Source organism: Myxine glutinosa, chromosome 1, assembly GCF_964187855.1.
Source record: "Myxine glutinosa chromosome 1, kmMyxGlut1.1, whole genome shotgun sequence".
NCBI classification, from domain to species: domain Eukaryota; kingdom Metazoa; phylum Chordata; class Myxini; order Myxiniformes; family Myxinidae; genus Myxine; species Myxine glutinosa.
In genome coordinates, this window is record NC_136261.1 from 277084653 (window position 1) to 277099589 (window position 14937).

At 44.1% G+C, this 14937-nt stretch overlaps 1 protein-coding gene across 3 annotated transcripts in view; it reads right to left on the reverse strand.

The window, feature by feature from the left end:
* The window catches only part of TTLL5 (tubulin tyrosine ligase like 5), a 232972-nt gene that overhangs the window by 74608 nt on the left and 143427 nt on the right, over positions 1–14937 (reverse strand). For 2 of the 3 annotated variants that reach the window (XR_013620981.1, XM_078766220.1), the window contains exons 21-24: positions 14060–14253; positions 10769–11015; positions 9760–9877; positions 4859–5005 (exon numbers count right to left, since the gene is read on the reverse strand). Coding sequence is in view for 2 of the 3 variants with exons in the window: in XM_078766220.1 (XP_078622346.1) it covers positions 4859–5005; positions 9760–9877; positions 10769–11015; positions 14060–14253 (706 nt within the window). In the remaining variant the exon portion in view is untranslated. The remainder of the gene's footprint in view (positions 1–4858; positions 5006–9759; positions 9878–10768; positions 11016–14059; positions 14254–14937) is intronic. The other variant, XM_078766222.1, reaches the window with a different exon arrangement.

Below are 14937 nucleotides of genomic sequence, written 5' to 3' on the forward strand. Positions count from 1 at the left end.
AACCTTTGTATCTCCTTCAGAAATGCTACACGTGTTTCATTTCTACACAATGATATACGTCTCTTCTTCTTCTTCACAAGGATTATTTTTCAGAGGTGTTTGTCCGCTCGGTGCTTGGTCCACCAACCTTCCCGCCACTCATACAGTGCAGCGGTTCTCTGTCATTCACTTCAACAAGGGATCTTACCTCCCATCCCATGATCTTCAACTTCAACTGTTTGTCAAAATTGAGAATCTGGAATCAGATTAAGCATCTGCCCCCAAAGCTTCATGTCCCCCTTTTCTGCATCCCTCCTCACCCTCACCTTCTCAATGCTTCCACCTTACCCACCCTTAAACGCTTCCCCTCACCCACCTCCAACCCAAAGCCTCACCTTGCCCCTGCAAAGCCTCCCCCTATCCTGCACCCTTCCAACGCCTCCTGCCCTATCTCTAACTGTGTGGATCGAAAACATCCGAGGTCTCCGATATAACTTGACAGCTCTCTCAATCCAGGCCACTGCCGATAAACCAGACATCTCTTTATCAGAATCCTACCTCCCACAGGACGTCTCTGACACCTTAGTTTCACTCCCCCATTTTTGTCTCCTTCGTTTTAATAGTGTCGCGCAACTCTGGTTAACACCAGAGTCGCGGATAGCCTAAACGGTCTTATTCGGAGGCACAACCCAAACACGGATTTTACTATGTGTCGCACGGGAGGGAGAAGGAAAATGGAGGCTGCGGAAGCGCTTAACTGTGAAATGGCGATCCTGTCGGGGAAATCAACTCAAGCGGGCTCAGGTGTACAGGGAATATAAAAATAATATAAGGGTTTATTAACAAGGATGGTGGGACAGGAAAACCGCGATGATAATCAACTAATGGCCGAAGTTGGGACATCCCCACACGACAGATCTCAACCACAGACGAGGGAATATGAATACGAAAATAACACGTCTCGTCGTGTACAGTGTAAACGCGGAGCTTGGCCTTATCTGTCTGTAGTCTTGTATGGTTTGCCGTCCAACATGGCTCCGTTCGGCGTCCCACGCGGCCCTCTCCGACCACCTCCGAGCACCACCAGGCCTCGCTCCAAGCTCCGATCGTTTCGCCACCCACGAGATCCGTGCACCAAGCACCACGCATCCAACGCAGGCCCGCGAGCTCCACACAAGGTCGACCCTCAACTCGAGCACGAACACAGAACGACGAAGAACGGCAAAAAGGGGAGGAGAGCGCAAGTCCACTGCATGCCAAGTGCCGCTTCAAGCCAAGCCCAAGCCAACGAAGTAACTCTCTCACAACTCTCTGCCTGTGCGAACTCAACTACTCGCCAACTCGCTCACTCCACTGCGTCTCAAGACTCACTGCCAGAAGCAACTGCCAAAATGGCGTTTGGCGCTCGCTAATATCTGCTGGCCAGTGACGTCAGCCTTGGCGCGCTGCCAACCAATCAGTCCCTTCCACCGAACCTCCCAGCTTCGCTCAGCCCTACACCCACCGCGCCTCCCAACCTCGCTCCCTACTCCGTGGTCATAGCGCATGCTATTCGAGGTGGATAGGCCCGCCAGAGGTGTAGGTGGTGGCGGCCATTATCGGCGGTGTCCCGGCTTGGTTTCTTTGCCTGCCCGTCTTCCAAAGTCATGTCAGGGAAGGGATTTAGTTATTTAGTGTTGCAATAAGGAGATCCTAACTACGTGTCTAAGTGGTGTGCAGTGCCATATGGGACAAATGGTTGGCTGACCAGGTGAGACTCACAGGGGCGTTATCTTTTAATCCCTAACTCTATTTAACACACGAACATCCAGGTATGTCCACAGATATACTCTTAACCGACAAAATGCCTAAACACACAGAACTTATTACAGGTAGATTCCCTATCGCGACAGTCGGACACCTACCTACACAGATCTATCTGGCTCTACATATTGCTACCCCTACCGACATAACAATAGGTATGAACCATGCCCCCAGTGGTGGAGTTGCACTTTACATAAATAATTCAGTTTTTCACTGTCATGTACTGATCTTACAACCCACATTCTTCAGGAGTACCTCTGGCTGCGACTTCCTCTCTGATCCCACCTCTTGTTCGTCTGTGGGTTGTACCATCCTCCTAACAGTGACAACTCTGTCTGCATCTCTCTCAGACAACTTGGACCAACGTTTAACCACTCACCCCAATTCTCTATGTGGGTATTTCAATTGTCACCAAGAAAATTGGCTGGGTGTTAGTACCCCTCTCAACAGCCATGACACTTCATTCAGCAAAGGACTTCTGTGACTCCATGGGACTGACTCAATTTGTAAACTTTCCTACCCAGATTTCTCCCAATGGTAAATCCTCCCTTCTGGACTTGATGATGGCTAACTTTCCCATAAATGTCTCCTGCTCTTCTCCTCTGCTCCAATTGGTTCATCTGATCATAAGCTTGTGAAAGTAAACATCTCTGGCTATTGTCAGAGAGCTGCCTCAATGCCGGCGAGTCTGGCATTTCACTCAGGCAGATTGGCAGGGACTGCAAAGCAGCCATCTCTCTTCAGGATTGTTCTCCCATATCTACTGTCTTTGATGTTAATTTAACCTGGAAATTCTTCCACAGTAAGCTGCTCTCCCTCATGCACAGATTCATCCCATCTAGTCATCAATTATCCTAACCCTCTTCCCACTCATGGTACACTGAACTCTGTGGTGAGGCAGTTGGTCTGAAACAACCTTCCTTCTCTTCCTGGAAGGCTAATCCTACTGAAGGAAATCTCAGTGCATTCCAAAAAGTGCGCAACAATTGCATCCCCACTCTCAGAAGAGCCAGACCACAACATCTGTTCGACATAAAAAATGAACTTTCAAACTTGTCTTCCTTCTCTAAAACCTGGTGGAGCCTAGTTAAGTCCGTCTCTGGTGTATGCTCCCCTTCCATCCCCTCCCTCTCTTAAAATGGCACCACAGCCGACTCTGCTCGTGAGAAGACTGAATGCCTCAATTCTGTGTTTGCTTCCAAATCATGTGTCCCCCAACCCCTCACTCTTGGTACCCATTCTTCTCTATCATAACCCAAATGCTCCTAAGATTTGTGTCTTTTGCACTTGAGAAGATGGAGAAGGTTCTTTCTACCCTCAACTCTGACTCTGCTACTGGACCGGACAGCATCAGCTCACATGTCCAACTTCACATCCTCTCTCTTTCTTTTTTCACCCTTTAATTTGCCCTAGGTCATCTTCCCTCTGCTTGGAAATCATCCAACCTCACTGCATGACATAAAAAGGTGCAAAAAATGATCTCCTAAACTATAGACCTATCAGCTTACTTCCATTCATCAGCAATGTTATGGAATCCATCATCACAATTGATATGAAATATTTCCTTTTCTCCAACAGCCTCATCTCAGATCACCAATTTGGTTTCAGACCAGGTCACTCCACTTTGGACATGCTGCTTCTACACACTCAACAATGGATGGAAGCCATCAATGTCAAACATGAGATCAGGAATGTCTCTCTTGATATATCTCGTACTTTCGATATAGTTTGGCATCCCACCCTGCTCTCCAAACTCCCTGCTTAAGGCATCTAAGGCCAACTCCACACATGGCTTACTGACTTCCTCTACTCTCGTAGCCAACATGTGGCACCCAAGGGAATCCTTTCATCTCTCCCTGTCAATGCTGGAGTGCCCAAGGGAGTGTTCTGGGCCCAGTCCTATTCCTGATCTTCATCGATGATCCCTCTGACTCTCTGAAAAATCCCCTTTATCGATTTACTGATGACTACACCATTTGTCGTGACATCCCTCATCCTTCAGACAGGCAGGCTGCAGCCTCTCTTCAGACCTTGGTAAAATCACAAGATGGTGAAATACTTGGGATATGTCTTTCAATACTGACAAATTTCATACTCTCACTATCTCCGAAAGGACCATCTGGCAATACCACCCCATCTACTTTCTTAATAATCCTCTTGAAGAAGTTCAGTCGTTCATACTCCTGGGTCTCACTCTCAGCCATGATCTTTCTTGGGCAAACCACATTTCAAAGTTGGCCTCCAAAGCCAGCCACCGACTGGGTATCCTCCATCATACAAAGTCCTTCCTTGGCACATATGAACTCCTATCCACCTACAAGGCCTTCATCCACAGCTTGATGGAGGATGGCTGTCCCTTCTGGGCTGGCACTCCTACCTCAAATCTTGCTCAGCTTGATGTCATGGAAACTATGGCCTTCAAATGTATGGTATCTCCTGTGATGAAGCTGAGCTTATGGGTGTATCACGTTGCCAACGCAGGCAGGTCAGTGGACTCTCTTGCTCAGCTTGATGTCCTGGAAACCAAGGCCTTCAAGATTAATGGAATCTCCCATGATGAAGGTGAGTCTATGGGTCTATCACTTTGCCATCGCAGACAGTCAGTGGTCTCTCATGGGGTGAGGCCAAAAGTGATACTGCTCTTGCACCTTCATGCCATGTGGTGATCATAACTACCAAATTTGGTGAATTTCAGCACAACCGTTTCAGAGGAGATAACGTAATGGACAGACAGACAGAGCTGATTAAAATATCCCCCACCCCCCCGTTTTTTTCAAAAAGTGTGGGGATAACAAAATTAATTGCCTGTTGCTTTGACCAAATTGATATTCCCACCTAAGCACACAGCTCATGATGCTATGAGACTCCCACGGCTGTATAGGCGCATCCTCAAAAAAAGTCCTGTCCTTTATATACAATACATGTACAAGCCCATAAATGAGCCTGAGCCAAAATAAAAAACAGAATAACGGAGAATTCATTAAAATGAATAAATAAATAAAACATTAAAGTTGCAATGAATAAGAGAATAATAATAAACCAATGAAGCCTACAGACAAATTTCCGGAGTACCCACCCGATTATAGTAATGCAGAAATTCGCCCAACTGTCGAGCAAGGATACGTTTGCGGTCATATAACGGAAGCTTGCGGCCAGGCAATGCCAATCGTATAGGTCGTTGTAGGTTTTCCGCTGCACGGCACAGGAATTGAACCACAATGTCCTGCAACAACAATGCCAGAAAAATAAATAATTTACATTAGACTGAACAAGGCAAAGGGATCATGCCCAGGAGATACCACAATGGGAGTAAATACCATTACTAAAATACACACACACACACACACACACACACACACACACACACACACACACACACACACACACACACACACACACACACACACACACACACACAAATTTCTCTAAGTACTACTTCTTATACTCCATTGATTTTGCAACAAACAGGAAAGAGTCTCAGCTGACAGTTCATCTGTGATCCACAGACTTCCCAGGCTGAGGTTCTGCAGCATCCCCTCTGCCAATCTAAACAAAATAATCGTCTCATCATTCATCGAAGTTCTAAGTTCACCATACATCTAAAGCATGCCTTTAAAAGCAGTATAGTCCCACACTTTTGCTTTGTTCACCCAAGAGGAACAACTGGAAAATTCCTTGAATTTATTTCTTTGGTCAGCCTCTGACATCGATGCAGTTTCTGGAGTTTTGGGCTTCACCACCAGCTACAACCTGTCTTGGGTAGATCATAACCAGAGTTGGTGGTATAATGGCGAGAGTGTCTGCTCTGAGTCTGGGCGGTCGGAGGTTCAATTCTAGTGTTATCAAGCGTCTGGTTTTCCACAGACATGTCCTCCTTTTCAGTTCTTAATTCTTCATATGGCTGGGTTTTATAAAATATCTACAAATGTCCGGGGTTTGCTGTTGTTTTGCTTTGGCATTTGCAAAGTGATAAATATTAAAATTTGGGAGACTTTTTTTAACCTTATTTAAACGGTTAAACCATTTTTGTACATTTTCTTATGGTGATAAAATGTGTTTATGTGCTGTTTGTACCAGGACAGCTTGGTACAAGTCTGTACTACTCTCTCATGGCGTAATGGACGTGTTGAAACATCAGGAGTCCACTTCCTGTCCAACCCCGCAGTGTTTTTTTTTTTGTTTTTTTTTGCATACAGAGTCGAGGCTCGTGAAAGAGCTAACATTTATCAAACAAACAAATCAAACAAACAAGCAAACAAAGTATATAAAAAGGGGAGCGGTCGACAAGATGGGGAGAGAAGGGGAGGAAGCACACAAACACAACCTTTGAGAGCAGGGACATCGGGAGATGTGTGGGTGGGAGAGGGCCTGGGAGGAGGCAGGATAGGCATAAAACGCAAGGACACCAAGGACTTCCAGGAAAGAAGTCGGCACCTCAAAAAAGTGGATTTGGGGTGAAATTAGCGGGGGTAGAAAAGATCAAGGTTTTGGATTGGGGAAGATAAAAGATGGTGGTGAACAGCCGTTTAAAGACCTGGAGGGAGGAGTGGGATTGAAGAGAGTGAGGGAGTTTGTCCCAGAGACGGCAGAAAAGAGGAATTAAGGAGTGAAGGTGAGCAGAGAGTCTTGATTTTGGCAGTTTAACCATAAGAGGGTTGCAGGCAGATCTTGTGTGACCTGTAGGAATATTTGGGGGACAGAGCCCAGAGAGAGCTGGGGGAGCAAGGCCGGAGAGGAGTCGGTAGAAGACGGAAAGACCACCAACCTGCCTGCGGTGAGTAAGTGAAAGGCCCTCGGAGATAGCGTCATCGCGGGAGATTCCAATGATTCTGAACGCTTTGGTTTCAACAGCGTGAAGACGAGCTAGGTGTGAGGCAGGAGCACCAGCCCAGAGGGGAGAGCAGTACTCCATTGAGCTGCGGATGAAAGCCTTGTACGTGGTGAGGAGCTCAGGTGTGCCAAGGAAGGACTTCGCACGACGGAGGATGCCCAGTCGGCGACTGGCTTTGGAGGCCAGCTTGGAAATGTGGTTTTCCCAGGAAAGATCATGGCAGATAGTGAGACCCAAAAGCTTGAGTGACAGAACTTCTTGGAGAGGATTATTCAGAAAGTAGATGGGAGGGTTGTCCAGTCGGTCTTTTCGGAGAGACATCGTAAGAGTGTGAGATTTGTCAGGATTGAAAGACATGTTCCACTTGTTGCCCAGTCTGTGATTTTGTCCAGGTCTGCAGAGAGTGAGGAGGCTGCAGACTACCAATCTGAGGGATGAGGAATGGAGCAGCAGAGAGTGGAGTCATCAGCAAAGAGATAGAGAGGATTTTCAAGAGAGTCAGAGAGATCATTGATGAAGACCAGAAAAAGCACAGGGCCCAGAACACTGCCTTGGGGAACTCCAGCCTGAACAGGAAGAGGAGATGAGAGAAACCCATTCAGGGCCACACATTGACTACGACTAGAGAGGAAGTCCGCCAGCCATGCGTGGAGATTTCCATGGATACCAAAGGAGGAGAGTTTCGTGAGCAGAGCGGGGTGCCAGACCGTATCGAAGGCACGTGATATGTCGAGGGAGACAGCTCTAATTTCCTGTTTGGCATTGAGGACCTCCATCCATTGTTGAGACAGCAGAAGCAGCATGTCCAGAGTAGAGTGACCTGGTCTGAAAGCAAATTGATGATCAGAGATCAAGTCATTGGAGAAGAGGAAAGATTTCATATCTGAAGCAATGATGGATTCCATGACTTTGCTGATAATTGGGAGAAGGCTGATTGGTCTGTAGTTGCTAGGATCTGTTTTTGCACCTTTTTTGTGTAAAGCGGTGATGTTGGCTGATTTCCAAGCAGATGGCAGTTGACCTTGAGCAAAAGAGAGGGTTAAGAGAACAGAGAGAGGGAGTGAAAGAGCAGAAGAACAGGATTTTAGGACACGTGGGCTGATGCCGTCAGGTCCAGTTGCAGAATCAGAGTCGAGGGTTGATAGAAACTTTTCCACCTTGTCAGGAGGAAAGGACACGGAGTCCAGGAGCAGCTGGGTACGACTGGGTACGGTGGGTACAGAGAGGGATGGGTTTGGGACACAAGATTTAGAGGCAAACACAGAGTTGAGGCATTCAGCTTTTTCACATGCGGAGTCAGCTGTGTCGCCGTTTGAGGTAAGGGAGGGGATGGAAGGGGAACAAACACCAGAAACAGATTTGACCAGACGCCACCAGGATTTGGAAGAGGGAGACAGATAAGAGAGTTCGGTCTTGAGAACAGAGAGATATTGTTTCCTGGCTCTCCTGAGGGTGGACACACACTTGTTTCGGGCTTTGTGAAAGGAAATGACATTTCCTTCCGTTGGATTTGTTTTCCAGGAGACGAAGGCAAGTTGTTTCTGGGCAACAGCCTCACCACAAGATTCCGTGTACCATGGACGGGAGGAAGGGTATGACAACTGAAGACGAGATGGGATAAATCTGTGCATGAGAGAGAGCAATGTACTTTGGAAGAATTCCCAGGATGAGTTGATGTCAGAGGTGGTAGAGATGGGAGACCAGTCCAGATGATTGATGGCTGCTTGAAGACCGTGCCAGTTGGCCTGAGTGAAATGCCAGACTCGTTGAAGCTGAGCAGGCTCCCTGAGAATGGTCAGAGAGATGTCCATTTTAACAAGCACATGATCAGATGAGCCAATTGGAGCAGAAGAAGAGCAGCAGACATTTTCAGGGAAGTTAGTCATAACCAAGTCCAGAAGAGAAGATGCTCCATTGACTGAGATCCAGGTCGGGAAATTGACAGATTGTGTCAATTCCAGTGAGTCGCAGAAGTCCTTTGCTGAGTAGCCATGGCTGGTGAGAGAGGTACCCACACCCAGCCAACTGGCATGGTGACAATTGAAATCACCACATATGAGGAAGAGATAGTTGGGATGAGTAGATAGAAGTTGGTCCATATTATCAGACAGCGAGATGTAGATGAAGTTCAATGGCATGCTCAGTCAGTCTTTTCTGAGTCCGTACCATTGTTATACCATACACATACAGTACATTTGTTTGATTTTTCTTTTGATTTTCTTCTTCACAATGCCAAAACGAAAGTGTAAATTCGCTGCAGAACTAAAGACATAATTCCTGTGATTTAGAAGTGGTCGAGAAGAATGTGAAGCTGAATGCTTAGCATGGTTTTTCTTCTTCTATATTTTAATGTTGAAGGCTCCAGTCACAGACTATATAGTCCTCATCGAGGCCAGGCCTTAAATAAAAGAGCTGCATTGATAGAAAAGTGAAGAAAGAGAACAGTCTAAGGGTTTTTGAGGAAAAGAGAGAAATGTAAAGGTGAGGAGTGAAAATGAGCAAGAAAAGTGTATGATGAAAAGTGTATGATGATTGTTTGCAAGAAAGAGAGATTAAACTAGCCCGGTAGCTGTAGCTTGAATGAGACAGAAAGTAAGACCATAAATTCTGACACGGAGAGTGTAAGATGTTTCCGGGCTCCACTTTAACGCTCCTAAGTGTGAACAGTAGTACTACCCTGAGCAGTTGCTGTCCACAACCTATTACCTAAAAATGAAATGTAGAGCTGGTATGCACATCTCTGTGGTAAATAAAGGTGCTATTGATTTACAATCTCATGTGGACTAGAACAAGCATAAGAAATCAGTTCGGCGAGAGAGAGAGAGAGAGAGAGAGAGAGAGAGAGAGAGAGAGAGAGAGAGAGAGAGAGAGAGAGAGAGCTCATCTCCTCATCATCCTCATCTGCAAAATTGAAGGACTGGTGAAAGGAAAAGACTCTCTACATGTAAAGAGGTAAAATACTCACTCAGGGAGGCACTTCCATTAATTCCACTATCGCATTTCTCAAACAATATTACTCAATATCTTGCAAAATAACCTTAGGCTAACCCTACGTAAATTGGGCAGTGAATGTGTAAAGCTCTGTAACAATCACTGAGAGCAAGATATCATTAATGGAAAAACCAAAAAGAATGCGCAGCTCTTACCATCTTTTCATCTTCCAAATGGGACTCTCTTTCATGTTCGAGAATGCAACTCTCCTTTACGAGTCTCTGCTGGACACGCTGCAAGTATGACGAAAATGTGTGTCGTGCCTGCACCTTGCTGAAAATGTGCACAGGTAGACACACATGCACACAGTACATGACATTTACAGGTGCTTACATAAGAAATCAAAATCCCAATTTGCAAAGTAGTATGGCAATACTTTAAACAGTTGAAGGTTCATCCCTTCCTTTTGAGGTCTTTATATCAAAATTTAAACTTCGTTAAGAGAACATTATGCTCTCAATTTGAAAGAGGGATGGCATGAAAATAAGAAATGATGCCATCAAGACTTTTTAGAATGGAAGTCTAGGTTCATGGTACACTTGAATGACAGAAGGCTGAGAAATATACATACTGATAGTGGGAATGGAAGGCCAAAAACAAAATGTAGGATTGACATGTAAATATAGCTGGGAAAAAGTAGAAAAGCTTGGAATTTAACCGATAATTTTATGCCAGATGAAATTGAACTGAAAACGCAAGAGCCAATTATTATTTTAAAAAATATCACATGCATTTTTGTGCATGAGTACAGGTTTTACATATGATGGCACAGGAAATAACATTAGTTCACAGGCACACAACATTAATTGCTTCATTCATTGCACACAACCATCATGTTTTGAGTTGCTCATTTTGCCACGACCTTATCTGTTTACATTTGCCAATTTACTAAAAAAAAACTAAAAAAAACATTTTTTTAAACAGCAGACAATACAAAGGCAGATAAACCACAGTAAAGTAAACAAGGTCATTCTGCCGAACCATATACATGTTGCACCTCAGTTCCTGGGATAACAGCACAACCTAACACAGTCAATGCAGGATATGACACACCAGGCAAGGAGAAGCAGGATGACAGGCAAAAGTGGACAATGCTACAGGATATAAGAATCGGACAAACAGACAGCCTGAAGGGGTAACTTCCACAGCTGGTCCTAAACCCACCTGAGGCTTTTTCCGGCCTCCAAGAAAAGTATAGCTGCTGACTTCCGGCTGTTCGTCGCAGAACTCACATTCAGGTTCCCCTGCAAAACTGGCTCTGGATGTTTAACACTTGGCGTGACGTCCTTCACTCGCACCATCATGTCCGGATCATCATCATTTGAACCATCTCCTTCTTCTTGCGTCAAACACGTCAGCTCTTGGTGTACACCCACTGTAGTCACCTCCTGAACCACTTTGTGAGCCTGGCCTGCAAAAAACCATGTCATTTGCTATTATTGCATCCAATGTATTTCGAATTACATTACTAGAAATAACCTTCCATTGTCAAGGTACCTTTCTAGGTTTCACAAACGAGTAAAAACCTCAGCCACAGGGAATGAAAAAGAATGAAAGCAACACTGACCCAAGCCTGTGATCACAAAAGCTAACCATCATCACTGGTCCTCTGACTTAGTTCACATTAGAAATCAATGAATAACAGTACTGTAATGGTGAAAGATGAAGAAATGAGTGCAATTAAGATGGCTGCTCCAGCATCCTGTGTAGCTAGCATCTTAAAATTGTATTAACCAATGAAACTTGTATTGTTTACATTTGCTTTTCACAATGGATGTTTAGTTGAAAACTATCGCTTTGCAAGATATGGAATGCAAAATAGCCAGGAGTGTTAAAGAACAGCTGCAGTTTTTTGTGATAATGACAATGACATGATAATGACATAAGAGCTTCTGTTCATGGTTTGGTTTTCCCGCTTGCATGTTGATTTTGGTCATTACACCTCCAGTGGTGGTGGTGGTGGTTCATATGCAGCCTGTGGCTGTTTGGCTGCATCATTTTAAGGGGGTGCGGCTGTGCTGCTGATGCTGATGTCAGCTCCCCATTACCAGTCAGCTGGTACTCATTTTGCTGACCTCAGAGGGATGACAGGCCGAGTCAGCACACCTGGTGTTCATTCAATGGTTTGGTGGGGGCTCAAACTCAGGACCCTAAGATCTCAAGCCAGCCACCTTAACCGTTAAGCCAACACCAGGTTACACCTACAGAGGTGATCTCTTACCTGAACAGCAGAGGGTTCTGTAGGCTCGGAAACATTATTTAACAGTATTTTGGCAGTTATGTTAAAGTCAAGGAAACTGCTGTCCATACCGTATGGCGGAGCGCCCCAGCCCAGCAAACACAACTGATGAATTCAACTGCAATGAAAGACCTTAGAGAAAGGAGGCTGTTGTTCCACACTGACTAATTCTACAACAATATTTTTTCGTAAGATTCAGTGCTGCTTTCAGTCAGCCTACATGGGACACAGTTCATTGTTGTTTTCAGCTGAGATGTATCTGCAGCGCTGCAGTGTCCAGTCCAGTAGTTTGCCGGAGAAGCCGTCCGTCCAGCTGATTGACTTAAGTATCTTCTCTCACTTTCAGCTCTGCATAATCTACGGAGTATTATTTTACTGGCAGAGGCGAGATCTCCACAGGGAACTGCAATGAACTTAACCCTCAAAAAGGAAATGTGCAATGGTCATGTGGATTTTCACAAGTTTATATCAACATCATTCTGTTGTTGTTGCATTCATAAGACTAATACATGTTATCAAGAAGCCCTCACTGTACCCAGAATATAAATTTTTTTTCACCCTGCCTGCAATGTTTCACTGTTGTATCAGAAATTCCATTTCATTTCCGCTTTACCAGTTTCCTCCCACAATTTATTGATCTTTCAATTTTCTCACTCAGCTTATATGGAGATTTGTTTTGTGTTTTGTATTTTGTGTCATTGTAAATAAGGATTAATGACAGCAGTGGCTCTAAAGGCCTTAATGTACGAGCGAATGTACGAGCTTAATGTACCATTCGCTGCTGTCATGCTTTACCTTAATGTTTTGCTTTAATTTTTGCTCAATAAGAAAATATTTCTTTCCTAAAAAAAACCCCATTAAGATTTTAACAATGGCAGCAATGGTGCCCTGAGCAATTTACATCTAAAATTAAAACAAAACAGAGGGAAATGTTGCATTAAGGTGCTTTGCTACCACAATTATTATTTGTCCAAACAGTTCAACACTCAATCCCACAAAAACGTTGATACGAGAGCAATACAAACTTAATTTTCATTGAAACAGAGGTTTGCTTGTGCAGGATATTGACAACGTTCCAGCACCCAAAAAGGAAAGTGTGTAATTGTCACATGGATTTGTGAAAGTTTATATCAACCTCATTCCTTTGAACAATAGATTAAAGTTTTCAAAGGAAAGACAAATTGTTCCAGAAAGAGGAAAGAGATGCATCTTAAGATAAATAAAGAAAAGATGACAGAAAGCAGCCGAACGTTAGAAAATGAGGGTTAAGACTCGGTTGGTGAGAGTGTCCGCTCAGTGTCTGGGAGGTCTGCGGTTCAAACGCCAGCTGAGTCATACCCAATGTTTTTTAAACCAGAATGGCACCCGGTAGAGCACATACTTCACTAGCCTGAGCAGTTTACCATTTGTATCGCACCAATAGGCCAGCTCTACATTCGGACCTTAACCAAAATCAAATAAGTTATTGTCACATACCCAACTCATCCACCAAGTTTTGTCATAATCTCTCCACAACTCTTTGAAATATCATGCTTCATGCTACTCATATATATATATATATAGCTTTTGATCGATCTCGTAATGGTGAAGAACGACTTTAAAATGCTAGCATCTTGATCCAGATCTTCACCAAAATTGAATCAATTCATCGTTGTCATACATCCACCAAGTTTTGTCCAAATCCGTTCACAACTTTATGAGATATCCTCATAAACTGTGTGTGTGTGTGTGTGTGTGTGTGTGTGTGTGTGTGTGTGTGTGTGTGTGTGTGTGTGTGTGTGTGTGTGTGTGTGTGATAGAATTGTGAGGAACAGAAGTGAATAATCGAGATGTCCATGGCAGCTCCAGTACAGGCCTTAGATCATGCATATATAAACAAATGAAAACAAACAAACAACAGATGATGCCATGCAAAGCAAAAACAAAACATGACCAACAGAACAGCTGGTGTGATGACACATGGATATTAGAATGCATGGTACAGGGTCCTCATGAATAATACCATATAATTAAACTATGATACAATTACTAAAGATACTCCAATACACATGAAAACGAGCCAAATTATCAGGTGAACACCAATCTGCCATTGTGGTTTTGGCCAAAAAACAACTCCAAACTCCTTAACAATAATTCTCAAAGCTAAAAACATGCTGTTTAAAAAATAAAAACAAAATAAATTTCCACTGGGTATTGAAAGGCATGCAAGCATGTACCTTTTTTTCTCCTGCCCTTGCGTCGTCTTCGACATTCACCTCGTTTCTCTAACGAAAGGAGCTTCCTCTCATACTGAAGCGTGTTGCTGGGAGATTGGGAAGATGAGCGTACCACACCTCTGCTAGACATAGGCCTCCTTGCTCGCTGTCTTGCCTCCATCTGGTTGCTGTGAACCGTTAATGGGATAGCTGTCCTGAGTTTTAATAAAGAAAGGTGTTAGACTGTGATGGTTGCGATATATTGTGTGGTTGTAGCAGCAGTGTCTGGGACCAAGCATGGTGGTCTTTTATGCATGACCAAGCATCACGTTACACCAAGCATGGTGGTCTGAATCCATGTGAACATGTGTTGGTGTGTGTGTGTGTGTGTGTGTGTGTGTGTGTGTGTGTGTGTGTGTGTGTGTGTGTGTGTCACAACTGCAACCAAGAACAGCCTATAAGTATATCTTACTATAATTCACCAAATGTCTGTCTGTCCGTCTGTTCCCAGGTACCGCAAAAACGGCTGAACCGATCGCAACGAAATTTTGGGTGGGTAATCCTGGGAGCCCCTGGAGTAAAATAGGCTATATTGTTGTTCCAATTTTTTCACAATTTTTCCAATTTCCAATTTTTCCAATTTTCCAAAACACAATGGAATAATATTTACCGATATGAACAGTGATGCGGCTTTTATTGAAATTCTACAAATACTGTTTAGATTTTGATGATTTGGGTGTGATATGATTTGACGGATGTTTATATAAATCGTTTAAAATAAAAAAAGCCTTCAATTTCTGATATTTTGCCTTCTCATTTGGGCCTCCCAATTGAAGCCCCGCTTCAGCGGGTACCATTGCTAGTAAGAAATATATATATTTCAACAAAGCATTTTATTC